Here is a 20,942-nt window from a genome sequence, read left to right on the forward strand (position 1 = left end):
TTTAAAAATGAAACGCAGCTATGGGAGGTCACAGTCATTAGCATAGCTGTCAACGTTTCCCTTTTTTAAAGGGAAATTCCCTTATTCCGAATAGGATTCCTCGCAAGAAAAGGGAAAAGTTGACAGCCATGGTCATTAGTGGGGGGGAAAGGATCTACTTAACCCTTTTCCCCTGGCTGTTTTCCCCCCTGCTCAAAAGCATACAAATACCCCAACTGCAAACATGTGGGAGCCATTTGTCCACAATGGAAGTTTATGTTGATTCAAACTGCATGCAGGTGTGTGAGTCCTTTCCACAGAATCAGCATCCTTGATTTTTGCCATCCTTGCCATTTCTTAAGTGGGCAAGGCCAGGCCTTTTACTCTGCTCTAAATTTTCACAGCCAAAGGGAGGCTTAGGCCTGATTCACACACTTGTCCCTTAGTTGATTCCTGTATACTTAATTGCCGGCAACAACATGTGTGAACTGACTCTTTGTGAAGATAACTGAGTTTGAAGGGACATACACATTCCATCTATATTGTAAATATGCCTGGTGGCCCATCCATATGTGCAGGTATCATTTGATACATCACTCTCAATCGGTGCTGGCCATGCCTGCATGGTCAACAATTTTTAGGGAAAGCAGTTATCAGTATATGATAAAATTTCTTGTTTATCAGATGCTACAATACTAGGAAACGGAAAGTTTGAAGTATATTGTATGCACTGCAGAATAATGTTGTCAAAAATATAGTGCTGACCACTTTTCATTTTTTTGTATTCCCTCTTTAAATTTCTTATGTGTCTTTGCTTCTCCTCAAACCTGCTGATACTTGCCACAACAGACCAAATCCAAAACATCACACAAACACCTCAATTGAAACAGAGTGTGCATGGTAGCTTCTTGCCAAACACATAAAGGCAATTATTATACATAACTGTTTAGGAATTTATATGTATAAATAAGTATAAATTTATTTGTATAAATTCCTAAACAGTTAAGTATAATAATTGCCTTTATGTGATGGATTTGCCTCTGAGTCATAACTCTGAATATTCAGTCCAATAATTTTATTTTATCATCTAATGATTTAAGCTGTGATTTTGAATACTGCATAATAAGAACAATGCATGTCATTAAAAACTGATTCTCAGACAATAAAAACACCTTATGGCTTTGAACAGTTCTGAAGCTGAGTGGGAGGAGAAAGAGAGACAGAGCAGTAACATTTTTTCCAAAGGCATTATAAGACAGATTGCAACGTAACAGTTCAGGTGTAGTTCAGCCTTGCAATGTTCAGAGAACGGTTTTCTGAATGACTTCAACTTATGGGAGTTTCTCCTGGGAACTGTATTTTAGCCACATAAGTGATCTTGTTGCGAGGTCCATTTTCAATTTTTGTAATGGGACCTGTGACAAGATGGTGTAAAAGTAAATAAATAGAGAAAAATAGAAAATGAGTTTGGGGTTAGACAAACCTATGCCAGCAGTGACTCTAGCACCAGCAGTGTAATATTGGCATAGTGTAGTTGAGATCCTATGCAGTCCCAGCAGTGAAGTTGACAATAAAATTATACCAGTTTAAACAGACAACACAGCAACCCTGACATCATTTCCATAGCATATCACACACACCCCTCCCAATCCTAGGTGCTGTTGTAGAAAGGTGCTGGGAATTGCAGCTTTGTGAGGGATAAACTACCCTATATTCTTTGGTGGGGACTGTGCTTTAAATGTGCTCTAATGGTATGGTTTGTGGGCAGTGGAAGCTGTCGGGTTTTTTTTAAATAGATTATTTGACCTCATGGCATCACTACCACAGTTACTGCAGAACTCTTGGCATAAATGCATGATAGGTGGTGTGCCAAACACAAGTGGATTAGCCATGCCTCTCTTAGCTTACAACACAGAATTGAACAATACAGTGCTACTTCGGGTTACATTCGCTTCAGGTTAGACTCCGCTAACCCAAAAATATTGCCTCGGGTTAAGAACTTTGCTTCAGGATGAGAACAGAAATTGTGCAGCAAGAGCGCAGCAGCAGCAGGAGGCCCTATTAGCTAAAGTGGTGCTTCAGGTTAAGAACAGTTTCAGGTTAAGAACAGACCTCCGAAACAAATTAAGTACTTAACCCGAGGTACCACTGTAAGCCAGGGAAAGCCTTGTAAGCAGTAACAAGGCAGAGTTAACTTCAGCAAAAGTAGCCAGGGGTGGGGGGACATAGTGCCGAGATGCCTTTCTTTAAGGCCTTTAAGGCCTAGCTTTTGAAAAAGTAGATAGAGGGGAGAGCTGCTCTCAACATGGCAGAATGGGCCACTTCATGCTAGCTTCCAGACTGGGATCCAACCACCAGACTCCTGGGGAATCCACCTTCCCCATTTAACAGTGGATTAGTCTTTAGCCAGCATTTACGTTAAGCCGAGTTTCTGTTAACCAAGAATCTAAAATGGCAGTATGAAGTGAGTTTCATACCCTGTGTGAAGAGAAACACAAATGTCGGAGGGAAGGGAATGCGCATGGCTGCGGCTGGCTCCTCGGCTAACAGGGTGGCCACACGGTTTCTGCACTGCTTTAGTTGTGTGGAGGAGAAGAGAACCAAGGGTCCTGAAAACAGATGGGCTTTTATGAAAATAGCTGGTTCAGTTAGAGACACCTTTCTCATCTGCCACCACAGCCTCTCTGATCCTAATTAAAGTCAAGCCAGCTCTGGCCAAATGAACGAGCTGAAAATGGGTAGAGGAGGGATATAATCTACTGCTAAGCATATGGTGGTATACATTAACTGCAAACATAAATAATAGTAGCAGAGAAACAAATTATGGCTCCTTTGTATTATTATTTGTTGTTCTGCATTTCAAAAGGAAAGCAAAACCTTTTAATATGCAGGTGTGTGCATATATATATATATATATATATATATATATATATATATATATATCCTGATACTGAGAAATAAAACAAAACAAAACACACACACACACACACACACACACACACACACACACACCCTCTCTTTATGAGCATTAATTATATACCAGGCAAGGAAGCAATTGCCTGTGTGTTATGAAATATTAAATCAAAATGCTTCCTGTTTCCCAGATGTCCCAGAGATAAATACAGCAGTATTTTGAAGCCCCTCCCGGAGCTGTTTTGCCTGCAAATTTATAGTTTTGTCTCCGTTTTCCGAAAACCCTGTTTTATGTGAAGTATAGCACTCTTGGTAGTTTTTAAGGAGCAAACTCCTCTGGAGTGCCCCGTGCAGGCAACAATTCTCATGCAGATGGCTCACAAGGGAACTGAAGTCGAGAGGCTCCTTTAAGATGACAAATGGGTTGAAAGTGTTATTGTCTTTGATTGCATGCCTTACATCATCTGTATGTCGGAATAAGAGGGCTATGCTTTATCTTTAGCCATTTTATAAATATTTAAGCCCTTATAGTTGCCTAAAGATATTAAAGCATATTTTTACAGGATTTGGAATATAAATATTATATGTAGTACCAAAGATACCAAAGTGGTTTTAATGAATTCATAATTTTCTGTTCACTTTTTATTGGAATGTGGTTTATGTTCCAAAAGATCCATTTAAAGAACAGGACACTGCTCAGTTCCCAGACAACATATTAACTGATGGTAAATGTTATTGGAGCTGTTTTAAAATGATGGGAGGAAAGTTATAATAAAAGGAGGACCGGGAATTCCAAGACGTTCTCTCTCAATCTCCTTGTTTTAACAAATGCAGCTAAATCACACAGAGGCATAAACTCTCCATCTAACACTACTAAATACCTTGACTTGGAAGTAAGAGTGCTGCATCTGATGGAATTTACTTCTATGTGAATATAGGGATGTGGCTTTGTGCTGTTCAATACAGTGAGACCTCTAAGTAAGTCATTCTTGGGGGGGGGGTCGATCTATAACCTGCCTATGTTTAGGCAGACAAGTCACATTTAGACCTGATTCATCAGCATTATCTTTACAACTAAAATTGACACACATTTCATTAATGCTGGGCTTTAGCACAGTACCAATTCATATTTTCAGAAGTCTAGCTATTGTCACAGCTGGCTGCAAATCTTTTCAGTTTTCAATAAAATGCAGAGAGTTTCCTCTTTAATATTTCACAAAGTTTCACTGGTTCCCAGTGGGAGCCTATTCTGGGTAATGCTTGCTAATTATCAACAACAAAACTAGACCTACAAAGCTGGCAAATTACCTGACCCTTTACATTTTAATGAGACAACAAGGGTTTCACGAAGTGATGTTGTTTCAGTGGTTAATGGTGTCAGCAATGTTGTAATTGTAGGTTGAGGCACATTAGCTGAACAACCCCCGAGTAAGAAGAGGGTTCTCTCGACAGGCCCTTTAGAGAATAGGACTAGGTATTATCATTAAGCCTGTGTCGTTTGCATGCCGCTAATCACTTACTTTATTATCTTGTGTATCCATTGTCTTTCTTTAATTGCTCTTTAAATTAAAATTAAAAATAGTTTCAATGCCCACAGCGGCTGTGATAGTATCTTGATTATGAAGATAGCTTCGACAAAATGGAACATATCGATAATATATTACAGGATTATGAGAGAGGTTTGATGTTATGGCTGATAGCCGGCAGCCTCCCGAGCATAATTCCAGGATATTTCCTTGTTTTGGCACATATTGTTTGTTTAATAAATGGTTATTTATGTGCATTTAGGCAATTACTTTAGGAAAGTTCATGAATTTAAAAATACAGTGTTTTCTCTTTGGCTTAGAAGGTTGTGCCTCCAAAGGAATGTTAACTTCAAGATGTTCCCAATGTATAATGGGAGGAACAAAGGGCTAGGGTTTTGTTGTGTCCATGTTAATATTTTAGTGCACAACTGACAGTGATGTTGCATGGCATCCCATCCATGTGGCATTCGTTTAGTGCACTGTCCAAATGCTGGTCGATTCTAAATTCTTTTATAGCTGGCATGGGGAATATCTGGCCCACTGTTAAGTCTGCTAGGCCTCCCCATTTGGCCCACAAGGCCATTTTGGCAAAGCAACATGTATCTGCCCTAGACCTGACGTTGCACTGATACCAGGTGTGGGCAGGGGTGCCAAAAGGCTTTACTGGGCCCACTATACTGTATGTAGATTGGGTCTTCTGCTGCATTCGCCAAAGAAGACACGTACAGTATTTGCCTAACATTTATGTATACTTTATGTGGCATGCAAATCTGTACCTTCTTTCTCAGGTGGCAGTGGAACACACAAAAACCAGGGGTCACACACAAGTAATAAGAAGCCCAACAGACATAATATCAACAGGTGGAGCATTCCCTAAAATTGTGGTTCCATACTGCAAAAGGCACATATCTTGTAAGGGCACGAGAGCCCTGCTCTCCTCCAACGCCTACCCTAAACCATAAAAATAATCCCAAGTTTCATGCATTGTAAGCAAGTTGTGTTGTTGTAGGTCTGACTATGCTACATTCACTGTAAGACCAGGTGTGACATTTCAGATGGAGGGGATCAAAAGTAATTTACGATTTACGGCAGTTCAGATGATCATGATTGGGATAAATTCAAGATTTAATTAAAGCAAGCACAGAATAGATTTGTTGTGGTTATTTATTAATACTTAATAATAACTCCAACATTCCTCCCATTTTTGAGCAAAAAAATTGAAATCCCTACTCAGCCATGAAGCTATTTTGGTGTTCCTGGGGCCATCACTATCTGTAAGCCTCATCTAACTCACAAGGTTGTGCAGATATAATAGCAAGGCGGAGAAACCTGTGTATGCAGAAGTAAGTAGCATCAATTGCAGTGGTACTTACTCTTGAGTAAGTGTGTCTAGGATTGCAGCCTAAGAGAGTTACTCAAAGCTAGTTCAAGATGCTTCTTTAATGACTTTTAATGGCGCCAGAATAAGGTATTTTGTTACTGAGCATAGTTGGCTTGTGTTAAATACACCTTTAATCTTTGGGTGAGTTTTGGAGAGGGCACATGTGAATGGCAACGTGGCCAGTAACGGGAACCCAAGTCCGAGCTTTGCAGCTAGTTAACAAAAAGGCAACCTGGTGGGGAGGGATGTTTTTTTATTATGCAAGAAGTTCGTATTATTACTTAGGAGGGAAATGTTGCATTTTTAGTAACATTAAAACAAATTGATTTATTCACATCATCTGTGGCCATAGTAAATCAACTGTGAAGCATATTTCGGTTTAAAGAGACACCTACATTTCTCCAAGTGGCTTCAGTTTACATTTACTTTTGCAATAGCAATCAGTGTGGAGAAACCTACTGCAAAATTATGCTGTTTCTGGCTTGCCTTAAAAATTTCTCCCCAGGATGACTCTCCAAATTCACTTCGAAATTCATTTTAGGTGATAGTGAAATCTAATGACAGTCTAAGGATGTTCAGAACCCTCCTGGGAAATTTCACTAGGTGAAGATAAACTCTTGTATCTTCCTTGGAAATTTCTTAGATGATCTCCTTAATCAGCTGTGACCTTCATCTTAGATGGAATTCCAGAGCTGTTTTAGCTGACTGATTCTAGTTCCACTGAATTTTTCAATGGTTTGTTCTGTTTTATTCAATGGAAGATAACTGTGTCTTTTGCACACACACACACACACACACACACACACACACGTGTGTGTGTGTGTGTGTGTGTGTGTGTATAATATTACATCTCACAGGCTTGAGCTTCCCCAGCACACGGTTGCTTACTCTGAAAGTGACTGAGGCTGGTGGCTCCTCCCTGCCCCCCAATTGCCCTTATGCTTACTTATAATGGGTAAAATATAAATTTCAAAGATCTTACACTACAGTTTAGATTATCATGATGGGTGACTTCCTTGTGGCCACTGTGAAGGAATATAACTTTAGGTATATGATGGGTGACTCGCTTTGAGTCATTCTTTTGTATTTTAAATGCCTTATTAATATGCTGCATTTTATGGTTATCAAAGGTCCACAAGTTGTAGTTATTAGAGGGAATACAGAAAATTCGTAGTGTGTGTGTGTGTTTTCCAAGAATCTTAAGACAGACTCAGAATCACAGGATCATCTAGTCCAACCCCCTGCAATGAAGGAATCTCAACTAAAGTATCCATGGCAGATGGCCATCCAACCTCTGCTTAAAAACCTCCAAGGACAGACCACTGCCTTCCAACAGAGTCCATTCCACTGTCGAACAGCTCTTATAGTCATTTTTAGCATTACTTTGCTCCATGTCCAACTGCAGCGCTCTGATCCTTCACTGCCATTCTTGCTGCATGGAGATGCTCTGGGTGCTTGCTTCACAAGATTTATACACCACTTGATTGCAATAAAACCTCAAAGTGGTTTTCAGCAAGAATGAAACTATCAGTAAAAAGCATTTGAAAACAGCTGTTTGAAATGTAGGGGGTGGGATATTTAAAATGGTAAGCTGAAGACCATATTAAAATGCTTGTCGACATTCTACTGGTCTGGATAGGCTTGCCTAAACAAACATGCTTTTAGCAGGCACCGAAAAGAGTACATTGAAGGTGCCTGCCTGATTTCCAAAGAGCCCAGTCTCCCTCCCCCAAGCCTGAAATGTTGCCATAGGAACCCAGGGAGCTGCCTTATACCATGGGTCCAGCTACATTGACAGGCAGCAGTTTTCCAGGATTTCAGACTGGGATCTCCCCCTGCTTTACCAGGGGATGCTAGGGATTGAGCTGGCCTGCTTTGTTCAAAGCAGGAGCCTTACCACTGAGCTGAAGCCCTTCACAGCCCAGGGTGCTGTGTCCCCCCTGTTCATTACACTGATTATGCACAAATGAGTCCTTCCTTCTGGTAGGCTGTGTCATCTTAACAGCATAACTGGAAAAGCACTGCCAACTACAGATCTACAGAGATACCATATTTTTCGCTCTATAGGACACACTTTTCCCCCTCCAAAAATTAAGGGGAAATGTATGTGCATCCTATGGAGTGAATGCAGGCTCCTTGGCTTCAGCAATAGCAACGCAAAGCCTCCGAAGCGCAGAGGGAGCGCTCCCTCCGCGCTCCGGAGGCTTCGCGTTGCTTTCGCTGAAGCCTGGAGAGCGAGAGGGGTCGGTGCGCACCGACCCCTCTCACTCTCCAGGCTTCAGGGATAACCACCTGAAGCCTTTGGAGCACAGGGGGACCTCGCGCTGCGCTCCAAAGGTTTCGGGTTCCTTTTGCTGAAGCCGGGAGAGCAAGACTCTCCTGGCTTCAGTAGAGAGGGAGAGCTGCGCAGTGCCCCTTCAGCGAAGCGGGAGGAGAAATGGAAGGGGCTCCGTTTCTCCTGCTGCTTCGCTGAATGGGTGCTGAGCAGAGGGGGAGTTCCCCCCCCATTCTCCCTCCTATGGTCCGGCGCGTCCTATAGAGCGAAAAATACTGTAATATTTGTATGGGAAAAAGAGGCTTCCGTTGTTTGGCACTAGTGGAACAATGCCGCTAACTGCATAAAGAAATTGATGATTAGCCATCATATATAGCATAAAACTCTTGTTCAATAATAAGTCATTATTATCCATCAGTCTGTACCTATTATCAGGTAACATAAATCCATACTCCCTGTAATACGTTATTGTAAAAGGTATTTATTTTCATGGAAGGCAGTGGCATAATAGGTATTTCAGCAAGGGGCAGTGTAGCATAATGTTTCTGATGTGTTTTGTATTTCAACATAGCCTCATTTCTGCGCAATCTGAACATTCTCTTGCAGACTGTAAGAGATTTTATTAGCTCTTTTCATTCCAATTATTATTACTTATTTATTCTTAAATTTAAATACAGCACATAAAAAAGTGTTTCTTTATAATAAAAAAGTGAAGAAGGAAAAATAAATAAAAGGGTACAATTAACAACTGCAATTTTTAACCTACTGTATTTTGTGTAAATGAGTTCCAAATTTAATTCTATTTGTCCATGCAAAGTTTATGTCTATAAGCAGTCTATTCATCGGTTGGCATGTGTAGTCAGGTCTTCAATCCATTGAATAAACAGAGCTGCACATTTATCTTTCCAATGCATCTATATCAGAATCCATTTTTGTTGCCCAGTTGTCAAATTCCATATAGTAGGTATGTTGTTCAAAAGAATATTATCCTCTTAAATTTCAGTTCCAATTTACTTCCAATTATGAGGAAGTACTTTTTATTTATCACACAGAACCTGGTTAATATGTTTCACTTCCTTGTGGCCACTGTGAAGGAATATAACTTTAGGTACTTGCATTGACCAAAGGAAAAACTGGTATGCAGCATGCAAGGTTCAGCCTGTGTTCTGCATGCTTTCTCTCAGGGCTGGACCAAGCTCTTACTGGATTGGTCTACACAGTTGTTGCTTTTTTGCTGTTTGTTGTTGTTGTTGTTGTTGTTTTGAAGAGAAGCTTATTTCTCCAGTATGTTTGCTTCCCCATAAAACCAAAAGCAAAGCATCTGTTGTTTTCTGGTTACTCTTACTCTGAGATATCGGCTCATTCTTTCAGTATCTTCTTTGTCCTGTGTTACTACAAAGACTTATTGCCCGTCACACAAGTTTAGGGCCCATACAAATGTGATGTTTAAATACACAAATGCCTTCAGCATGCCTGTTTTCCGCATTGTAATAGGAGCAGCTGCAAGAAGGGTTTGTGGAAGAAAGCGGGATCGGGATCGCAGAGAGAGCAATAATCCTTTCCCCTGCCCATGGCATTCTCGTTGAAAATGATGCCCCCCCCACCCCCCACCGAAGCTGTTATTAGCCTCAGAGCTCTTGGATTAATAGCAGCTTTGAGGGTGGACAATTTCATAGCTCTAAAACCACATTTCATTCCAATATAGGCTGTCTGCAGTATCCTTACAGCCGCATTGGCTGGCCACTGTAGCTAAGTAGTGAGTAAGGAGAGGGCTTATCAGCACCCCAATACGTTCCTCCCTCCCTCTGTTGCCACTTAACATCACAGCAGCTCCCTCTTCCTGCTTCACTTAATGCTCAGCAATGGCTACTTAACAGCATTTGGAATGTCATATTCCAGTTCCTCAAATATAGGCAGCCGCAATTTACATATTGTACAAATGGTTTGCTAATTATACCAATTTTGCTCTGAGTTTTGTGTGGGGAAAGCATACTTTTTTGGAGTCTTTATGAACAAGTGCAAGGAATAGGCACACACGTTGATGAATCACAAGGCTTCTGCAGGCCACTGAAAATTAGATATGCTCTGGGAGGTGTTTGAAAGGGCAAAATATTGGCCCAGGCTATTTTGGGCTGGAAATCCCTACCAGCCCATTGACAGAAAATGACCAGATGGGGCATTTTTTAGTTTTGTCTGCCCCTTTGGCTTGCCCCACCCCCTGGTTCTGTACATTTGGTGCTCGGAAGATTTGCCGAGCACCGGAAAAAAGTGTCCCACAATTTGATCACAACCCAGAACCCAGAAAGAGGCTCCAGTAGCAGACACCATCCCACTGCAAGGTGGCGAGGTGAGAGTGCAGCGTGCAGGCCTTTTCTCCATGGAGACCTTGCCTGGCACAATGGTGTGCTTTGCATTGGTTATAATTGTGCCTCATTGCGGTTTTATTCATGTACACATCTGCAGGCCCTACCAAACACACAAAGCTGGTCAAAAACAAGAGAGGGGAGACGGAAGCACCAGAAAATGTGATGAATGTTGAGGCCCATAAAAATGCAGTTTGAGCACATTTTAAGGCTCCATTTCCCTTACCCTGTACACCTGACATTTTCATACTACTTAAAAAGTAATTGTACTCAGAGACCTGGAATTTCCGTTAACATCGTCTGCTAAAGAAATTGTTGAAATACGTATTGCAGAAGCAGGGAGGGAAGACTGCTGTGGTTATTACAGCTGCTGCTCAGGGGAGCTATTCAGATGCCTCATTTATTGGAGCTTAATAGATTAAAAGTCCAAATTGAGTCTCATGAAATAAGCCTAATCAAATTCTAATCTGCATAATTTCCCCATAAGTGGCAATGGGAATTTTTTTTATATAATTTATGTTTGAGCAGTTGCCAGTCATGTGTTAAACAGCATTGTTGTGTTTACTTAACAAAATATGTTTTGTTCTTTGTTTGCACTGATGTTTTTATTTTTGCTTTGCTTTTCTCTCACTTAAAAAGCCAGGTGCCTATAGAAGTCTTCCCTAAGTTGCATTTAAAATTCCCTTTCTGAAACAGTGAGCTTCCATTTACAACTCATTGACAACCTGCCTTAGGAAACGTAAAGATTAATGCAGTTTAATTAATTTGAATAGGTGAGCACAGGTCACAATACCTTAATACCAAGACTAAATTTAACACTGGTTTGCACCAGAAAGCGAACAGAGTTTGGGTAAGTATTTCAAAATCATGATAATTACACTCAAATCTTGTGAAATGGTTCATTCATGCCAAGTGGAACATACCAGTATTCAAGTAACATAATCAGTATTCAAGCCTGCTGCTTGTTGCGTTTGCCCAGGTGAATGTATTTAGGCATGTATGTGACTTTCCCAATAAATTTCTTGCTGAAATTTCTTACCACCTCTGAAAATCCCTTGGATGTTTGACCAAAGCAGGAACCACCAATTTTATCCTGAAATTTCACTGTAATCCTATTTCAATGACAACACTTTTTTTAAAATGAAGGAACAACTAGATGTGATACTAAGAAAGCTATGGTAGGATTTCCCACTGTTCTAAAAAGTTTAAGAGCAGTCTTACATCCTTCCATCCCTTCATTTTCCTTATAAAAATCCCTTGGGTATCTGCTATTTGTTCTGCGGGAGAAACATAGAAGGACGATAACATTGTTGTATCTGCCCCCCTCCACCCCAGAAATAACAGGGGTGGGGTTTTTTTTTGGGGGGGGGGTTATATGGAAATTGGGAGGGAAATTAAACACCTGCACTGTAGTAGTTCAGATTAGATTTTAAGCACCCATAGCAATTTTTTTAAAAAAGATTTTCTTGTTTTACAGAAGTAAGTGTCATGCCTCATATTTTTTTCCATGTAACACTTTTACAAATCCGTTTCATTTGTTGAGACATTAGGGGGGGAAGAAAAAAAAGAAAAGAAAAAAGGGGGTGGAGGTGGGGTAGGGTGGCGATGTTTCTATTATGCTTAATGTATGTAGGGTTTGGTGTCAGCATTGCTTGTGCTGTTCACTTGTGTTCCTTTGGTGGTGAGAGAGGTTGGGGTTGGCCTAGGGTGTGGTTGTTTGTTTGTGATTGGCTGTGTTGAACTTCGTTTTCGTGTGTGAGCCCCATAGCAATTATTAAACTTTTAAAAAGAAGCAAGGCTATTAATCTTTTTAACATTTAGCCACACACAATCTCTTTGTCAAATGTGAAATAGCTCTGAATGACACATTTCGTGGGGCAAATATATGAAAATCAGGGAGAAACTGGGTCAAATTTGTGTTCGCATGCACATCTGTGTATATAGTGGGGGGGGGGTGTCTTTGGATAACACTGTGCAAAAAAACTGACCTTCCCCTTAACGTTTCAGAAGTCTTTAATCTGAACATATCTGCTAACTGGATTCCCCCACTCCATCCATTACACATTGGGTATATATGTGAGGGTGCCAGCTAAAATATAGCTATTAGCCCCAACTGTCTGGTTAACTTTAGTTTGGGAAGTGGCAATTTCCACACTGGCTAAATACACAACTTGCTTTTGTCTCTCCTCGAAAATACTGTTAGTCTACTGTGCAGAGTTTAATACCTAAGGAGCACTCTGCCCTGGGGTCTGTTCCCCTTGGTGGTGGGTTAAGCGTTTCCCTGTTTGTAGCCTATGAAATTGGCTTATAAAACTTAGTTTTCCTGCTCTCTTGATGATAGGTGTGTGATGTCAGGGTGAACCCTTCCTAAAGGTGTGTTCAGAGGGGTGCCCATAGAGGTAGCAGAAGCCAAAAAGCAGAGGGCCCAGAGATCAAGCGAGGCAAAAACAAGATTCCTTTCAAGCACAAATGCCCTTTCAGTGAAGGGAAAGAATATATTCCTTTAAGACTACAAGGCATAATTGTATGTGTGGTTTTTTGTTTTCGTACGCAGCTTTAGTTTAGTATGTTGTGTAACTGGGATTAAGAGAAAATAATAAAGATGTGCTTTAATATTAAGAGGTTAGATCCAATCAGCCTTTTTTTGCTTGTGTCTGCGGAAGTCACTGCTTTCATCTCTTGCTCTGCAGCTTCTGATCACCAGGACTGGCTTTTTAGAGGCTGCAGCTGGAGGCTGGCAGGAATCACCATATCCTGACTGCAACATAGACTAAGGGTCCAAGCCAATATCCTCAATACTATTTAAATATAAAAATATGGCAACTCCTTCCAACACTGGGTGGAAGCTATCAAACTGCAAGATGTCACACACTGCCTTCAGTAGCTCAAATAAGCTTTTGGCACAATAAAAAATTAAATTGAATAAATAGATATAAATTTAATGTAATTATCCCCCCTAGCAACCTACCAATTAAAGCTGCCCTTTTCTCAGGCCCAGGTCATGTAATTTCCATAACATATGATGATGTTTTTGAAGATGATGGTGGTGCTGAAGAAGGAAAAAAGTTTATTTAATGGTCCACTGAGAGACTCCCCAGCCATTTCCAAGTGGTTAGCAGAGGAAGGGCTTGGAGTGTGAGAATGACTGTTCTAGACAATAAACTAAAGCAACTGCTAGCATTGTGGCTCCTAATTAATGTGGGGTTGTTTTATGAACCAAAGGAAAATCAACAATAACAGTCACCCCTCTTCAGTTTTATGGGCCCTAATATTTAAGCTTGGATGACTGAAAACATGAGAAGGCAAATGAAAATGGATATTTTGAGTAAAGCGTGTCATTTCTGAATGAAGGAGGGCTCTGTGAAGTAGAAGAGAATCTCTTCACATCCCCAAACAGCACTTACATCTCATGACTTAGCCTGTTTCTGGTGCTGTAATGAAATACTGCTTTCCTAATACCCTGTGACCTGAATTCCTTCCTGCTTTGTGGGTGCTATTCCTTGACGTACAAATCTGTATTTTCTCAAGTCAGCATTTGATGATGGATGTCAAAATACAGGCCATGTATTATGCATATATAGCATTACCGATTTAAGGTGTTTACTTGTCAAGTTGAAGAAATTCAAAAACTTCACATCCACTGAATTCGCACAGCTGTCACTTGCAGTTTTTCATACTTTCAAATAAAAGTTGTGATAAAACAGTTTATGTTTCCTTCAATTTTTTTTTTTTTGAAGGAAGAAAATAGGCAGCATCTAAAATTTATGCTTTGGGCTGGCTAGAAAAGACTGCAAAGAGGATGTTCCTGGAGGAGGGAAGGAGGACCTACTGCCTACCTCTCTTCTCCCTACCAGCTCTCTAAGAGAATGGAAATAATAACACTTAACATTTATATAAATAAGCAAATCATTTCCCCTGGCAACCCTGGAATGGACTTGTTTCATTCCTGTTGCTCTAAAGGTGCATTTATTTTATTGAAATATGGCACCCCCAGACTGGCAAACCAGACGACCTTTATTAATTTATTTTGGTGAGGAAATGCCAACCAGCCATTTAATTCCATGCACTGAGTGCTCTCTTTCCGAGTGAAAAGATTACTCGCAAATGTTTTAAATAAATACATTTGTATACAGTTGTGTAGAACTAGCTTTCCATTCAGGGAGAAAGTGCAAGCCATTTAGTACTTTTTTCTTCTGTGCATTTGCTTTGTGTATACAATTTGAAATTATAAAGCTGCTGACAGTCTCACAGAAATGTCATATGCGTTTCAAACAAACACTGGAGAGGGGATAGTGGGGGTGGGTGCTTTGAGGCTAAAAGCTGGCTTGCTGCGGTGAGTAGGAAGAGTCCATGTATTTATATTGCAGCCATATTTTGCTTAGAGAAGAATGCAAAGGACTACCAGTTCCACTTTGGAGAAGCTCTGAATAACGCAGCCAACTATAGCCTGATTTTCTCCTGTTTCCCAAAACTCTTTTCAAACACGGCTGGTCAGATACACCTAATAGACAGCAATAGAGCACAAAAGGTCGAAGTGTTTCACTTCTTGGCCTTGACTGCTGCCGTATAGATTTCCTCCCTGCGACAGCATACGGATATTCAGGGGGTGGAGCCTTGTAGTGCAAGTAAGGACGAGGGTAAGGATAGCAGCACAGCCCTGTTCCTTGTTTTAATTACCTTTTAAACTGATTAACCATTCTGTCGTATGATAAGGTCTGTAAGATAGCATGGCATGGAAGGCATAGGTCAGTTCAGAGATTTCAGTCCACTAATCTGAAATAACAATTCCAAGCTCGGTCGATGGTCTGCAGGTGCCATTATTATGTCTGATGTTAATTAGGTCCTGTCAATGCTGCAACTCAGCTAGGTATCCCTTACATACCATTCTGAGCTTCTTGGAGCAATCAAAACCAACATGGTTCTGATTTTTTTATTGATAAGGAATACATGGGGTGGGGGAGATCCAACTAGGATTGTCCTCAGTATCACTTGATGTTCTTGCTCTAATTTTGAAAATATATTTATCCACATTCTGTAAATAAAAAGAATTTATTGTTTCTTGGATTGTCCTTGAGACTCCTGCCACGCCATTGCCACACCCTGTGAGAACCCCTGGCCTAAGAAGATGGTAATGGAGATCTGGACAGGCACATGTAAAGATATGAAATCCTTCAGATAAGGATTTCTGATCCCATACCAAAGAAGGGTTTTGAAAGCAAAGTAAATAAAATACAAGCGTTGTTTTTTTTTAATATGCCCAGGAATAGACCAGGAACCATTGAAAGCTGTTAAATAAGTGGTAACCCAGTGTAATGCCTAAATTTTGGCATGATGTTTTCTCCGCAGGGTTTTCACCACCAGGAATGGACAGGTCGTCACCAGACAACAGCCCGGTGCATGGCCTTCTACGGCAGCACTCCATCACAACAGGAATTGATATCCCTATTATAACAGAATTAGGTAAGAGAAATTGAAGGTGATCTGTTCTTCTTTGCTCATTTCTTTACCCTCCTTCTCTCCCTCTTTGCCAGCCTAAGGAAATGAACACAGGTCATACGTAGTACCTTTCATTTGATGTACTTATGTTTAATTATTCTTGTGAAGGAAGGGGGCGGGGGAACAATGATTAAGCAAGCTCTTTCACTGAAGCCTGAACATAATTTTACTTCTTCCCTTATTTGGTGACAGATCTTCAGAATCTGCTCTATAAAACAAAGCTTGGATGCACCACCAGAGGGGGAACAGAAATCAGTGCTAAGAGTGGGGCTGATCCCTACATTCAGACAGAAGTGTGGGTGGGCAACATGCCACAGCTGGAAGGTCCACAGGCTACTGCCCACCATTACACTCTGTTGTTTGCCCCTTGCCTTTCAACAAAACCACCTTAACACTTCCCTCTCCCCCTTGCGGGTGGTTGTGTAAGAGCCATTGCACTGAGTGCAATTATCCCCCAGTTTACACTTGCCCGCTGGATTACAGCACCCCTGTGGGCAGATGCAGGATTGCACATTTGTTTATTAGGACTGATGTGCCAGAGTAGGTGTGGCTCTTTGGTTGCAGAGAAAATGCAACCATTTGCCCCGTGTGCTACCTGCATCTTAACAAAAATAAATATTTGCTTGTTCATTCCTCTGCTCTTATGCTGACAAATTAATAACTAATTTGTTCCGTAATGGCATTGGGAGTGTTATCATGGAGAATGTGGCGACCGTTTGCTTGTTTCCCATTTCTGCTGTGGCATTAGACTAGTGAGTGTTGTCAAGCAGTGTGAAGCGTGAAAGCCATTCTGTTTCTCATAGTAAAGGCAAGCTTGATTTGTAGTCCTTTTGTCCTGTTCACTTTCTTTCCATTTAGTTTTAGACCTTACCTGTCTTATCCCTTACTTTATTCTCTTTCTGTGCCTTCTTTCCCCTTCCACCCCAATCCCCTCCTAAACACTTTACTTATTAGCTAAGCCTGGCAAACTTCTGCCTTTGGTTTCAATCAGTCAGGAAAAAAACAGTGGAACTCACATTCTAATGATAACTGAACTGGGTAAGAAGTGCCTTTTTCCTTCACATCAACTGTCTTTTGTTTTATTGTTGTTCCTACTGTCATCAGCTTTCTCTTTTATTTATCTGGCTGTATCAGAAGGGGCTACCCTCAGAGCACCGCTTTGAATGTGTTTTATTTGTGATTCCAGTTGAAATCGACTGTCTTGTTCTGGCTTTTCTTAATGATTTCTCCCCCGCCCCTCCATACGCAGCATCAGTAAATCTTTGATCACACTCATCTGACCTGCCGGCTGCTCCCATAGTATCTTCACACCAATTCATTTTTCTTTGGTCTAGACATTTTCGCTCTCTCTCTTTCTCTTGCTTTGCTTTCCTTTAAAAAAAAAAAATCTAGCCACCTGTCAATTTGACTGACATGTCTTAACAGCTCTCAGAGGAGTCAAAGAAGAAATAAGAGACATTTTAGGTGGGGGAGAAAGAAACGCCAGCATCAGCTCTTCCCTTAAGCTGTTGGTTTGTTTTGGGGGCCCACTTTCCACACAAAAGCTAAGGGTTCTGATGTCCTGAAACCAGCTAAGCTTCTAAACAAGCTTCTTTGGGAAAGTGAAATTTTGATTAGCACTTCCTGTGGCAAAGTCCTGCACTCTTAAACCAATCCTACCTCTAGTCCCATCTTAGCTCAGAGACATTTCATACTAATCCTAGCAGGAGAATGTAGGCCAGGACGATAAAGCTATTGAGGCTTAGCCTTGCAACGTTCACATTAGATTTTGCTGCGATTCGGAAATTGTCACCATGTAAAAGGTGGGAAAGCTTTTGTGTCAGGTATTAGCCTTGTGTGAGTTATTAGTCTTTCAAGTCTGCCAGTAGGAAGTGGTATATACAATGCTGCTGAAGATTGTGCCTTGGTTTAATTTAGCATTTGAAAACAGACTCTTGTCTTCCCCAAAGGTCCATTTTTGAAGCGGAATGTACTCTCTCAAATAGACATTTGCTTCAAAAAGAAGAAGAAAAGAATGTTAAACAAAGCAATTTTGTTATTCATTGACTATAAGACACAGAGGGATTTTTATAAATGGAGAATGTCAATTCCCAACTGCAGCCTCACGTTCATCCTTTTAGTGTGAACTAGGCTCACACATGTTGTGGCCAAAATTTGCCTGGGAAAAGGGAGTGTTCATAATAAGGCATGTAAAACACACTGTAGCGTTTTTGCTGTATAATATTAGGACCAGAGAATATGGGTCCAGGACACTGTCTCTATTCCTTTCTGACCATCTTTTTTTAACAACAAACAAACAAAAACAAACCACTTGTACTCTGCTTTGATGGCCTCTGGTCATGAAGCGGTTTATAAATCTATTAAATAAATAAAGCAAATCTTCCTCACACTGATCCTATTTTTTTCAGATATGGTTTAATTTCAGGTGAAATTCCTCAAATGTGCCACACCAGGTCTGTTATAGGAAGCCATCTGGGCCTTTACTTGTCTTGGAGCTGAAACAGTATTTTGTGTGATTTCTATTGTGTAATGGAGTTGTTCCCTCCTACTGACAAGGCAATCTTGGTTGTGCTCCTGATGATACCAAGAAACTCCTCATATGAGAAAGTTATTTCACCTTTTGGGACATTCACATTTCATAACGATCAGCTGGTGTTTGTTTATTTGTTTCCTCTCCCAACACTCATTTCAAACACCCATTTAAACTCCATTCTCACCATTCGCCTATGTTTCTGGGGACACACTCACACACACACACCCGGACACATGTAGCATGACAAGGTCTTCTGCTGGTTTATTTATTTGTTAATCATTATCTTTTTAGTGAATGATTCAAATGTTCAGTTTCTGGACCAAGATGATGACGACGACCCTGATACAGAACTGTATCTCACGCAACCTTTTGCGTGTGGAACTGCATTCGCAGTCAGCGTGCTGGATTCTCTCATGAGCGCAGTAAGTATCCAGTGTTTTCTATTTCCTCATTACACAGACGGTTGAAACCTGCCATTTCGACCACAGCTCTGCTGGAAAACAGACTGCTGCTTTTACCTGACCTTGTATGTCTCACTCTGCCTGTACATCCTTAACTTTTCGATCAGCGCTGGTAGAAGTAGTACAGTCAGAAACCAGTGGCTCATAGGTTGTAGAGAAAACACAGCTTTTCAGCTGGGGAAACATCTCCCAGTGCCTCATTTGCCTTAAGAACTACAGTGGGGACAAACAAGCAAGGTGGTCTGAGAATAGGTTGCTCAAGTGCCCTTGTGACATTAAGCTAAGCTTCTGTCCTTCAGCCCACAACTAGTTGCATGGTTGAAAACACCCACCTCTAATTTTGCTCCATGCTGTGTAATTCAAATGTTGTCTCAGCTCACGTGTGTAGCCTACATCCAGGATGGAGAATAAATGTTGCATGCACAACAGGCCTGGAACTGCTACTGCAGGAACAAATGGCTGCAGGAGTGATAAGACACAGGGGCTCATTCTGTATGCTATTTTGGACCTCCCCCACCCCTTTAAAGAATCCTGTCCAAAATGCAAGGATGTTCCCATATGGCTACAGATAAAGTCACCTAAAATGAATGCAGGTAAGAAGCAGGTATGCAGAAGCCAGCCATCCAGCCAAGGAGTTGTGCAGGGATATGGCCAAGTACGGGCCTCATAAGAAACACAGCTGAGGAAGTAAGCAGTTCCCTAATGAGGTAAGTTATTATATTTAAGAGTAAAGCTATCCTTTCATTCACAGTTCTTGAAGTAGTGGATGTTTAGATTTTGCAATATGTGGCTTTACTGTGCAACAAGCACCTTTTTTGACCAAATTAAGCAGCGAAAATGAGGGTGCGCATTAGATTTGATGGCGCATTTACAGCCAGCAGCAAATACGTCTTTGGTTTCAAGGTTTTGAAAATTGAGGTGTGCATTAGATTTGTGTAAATACAGTGTTTTACTTTAGTCAATTAGTCAAAAACAAGGCAATCCATCTAATAAAATTTTCTTTTTTTTTAATATTGGTTGACAGCCACAATGATTATTTTTGTAAAGCGCTTAGAGGTTTCCTTACAATCAAGTGGTATGCAATTTTTGTTAAATAAAATATAACACAAGTCTTATACTTTCCTGCTGTTCAGAAATATTATCAGGCGATAAACTACTCTCTTGGTTTATCTTATGATTAAATCATGCAATTCCGTACAAATCTGTGTGGTAGATTTATCAGATAAATACATTAGATTATTTCTGCTCTGTTTAGGGTTCACTCCCTGTAACATCACTAGCTTTAAGATAATGACTTCAGTTCAAGACTGTCAGCATTTGGAGATCCATTATATTTTAAATAAACTATACAAATAAAAATGCATTTCTGTAATACTGACAAAAAACAAATACTCCAGAACTGGAGTTTCTCTTTAAGCTACTCTATGCAAACTAGCAAATATTTTAAATGTGGCAGCCTTGACACAGAAAATGATAGTTTTAGAATAATTATAAATGAAAGGCAAAATGCTATTAGAATGTATTAAAGAGCTCTGTTAATTTTCAGTTAAATTTTCTGTAAGAGACCAATTAGTTTAAGAAGCATGACAGCATTAATGGTGAACCATAAGATCTTGTGATTATTTTACTTTTCAAAGGGAGGGGGGATTTTACAAAGCAGGCCCCAAATAGTTGTGCTCTTTCAAAACAGTTTTGATGGAATGCAGAAAAAAGGGCTAGGTGGCACTGCAAGCTCAAATATAGAGACCTATATTTTGCCCAGGTTATAGTAAGCCAGGGTTGTGCTTACCTTTGTCCCTCATGCTGGAACAATTGCAGATAGACTCACATGATTATCTAGTTAGCAACTGTGGTTGCATATTAAAAGGTCTTTACCCTTGATTGCTACACAGCCAACAGCAGGAATTTGGCCTAAAAGGATTCTGCTAAACTTAATCACCTTTCTAAATGCATTCAGATTTTTTTCCTACTGTGAGTAGCAGATTCAGATTGCATCACCTCTTTCATGGATCAAT

General features: G+C 40.5%; 1 protein-coding gene and 1 long non-coding RNA gene across 23 annotated transcripts in view; one reads left to right on the forward strand and one right to left on the reverse strand.

Moving 5' to 3' along the window:
- Positions 1-20,942, forward strand: part of KCNMA1 (potassium calcium-activated channel subfamily M alpha 1) — a 547,562-nt gene that overhangs the window by 497,302 nt on the left and 29,318 nt on the right. For 8 of the 15 annotated variants that reach the window (XM_081913468.1, XM_081913470.1, XM_081913472.1 and 5 more), the window contains 3 exons: positions 15,784-15,897; positions 16,888-16,971; positions 18,758-18,888. In XM_081913468.1, the coding sequence (XP_081769594.1) occupies positions 15,784-15,897; positions 16,888-16,971; positions 18,758-18,888 (329 nt within the window). The remainder of the gene's footprint in view (positions 1-15,783; positions 15,898-16,887; positions 16,972-18,757; positions 18,889-20,942) is intronic. The other 7 variants (XM_081913469.1, XM_081913475.1, XM_081913466.1 and 4 more) reach the window with 1 other exon arrangement.
- The window catches only part of LOC309371193, a 98,976-nt gene that overhangs the window by 34,665 nt on the left and 43,369 nt on the right, over positions 1-20,942 (reverse strand). Inside the window, exon 6 of one of the 8 annotated variants that reach the window (XR_014168878.1) lies at positions 239-1,394. The exons of the other annotated variants lie outside the window; for them this stretch is intronic. This is a non-coding gene — a long non-coding RNA (uncharacterized lncRNA). Of the gene's footprint in view, positions 1-238; positions 1,395-20,942 lie in introns of those variants that run through there. 8 annotated transcript variants of the gene reach the window in all.

This window comes from Podarcis melisellensis (genome assembly GCF_964234715.1).
Source record: "Podarcis melisellensis genome assembly, chromosome: 5".
In the NCBI taxonomy this organism is placed as follows: domain Eukaryota; kingdom Metazoa; phylum Chordata; class Lepidosauria; order Squamata; family Lacertidae; genus Podarcis; species Podarcis melisellensis.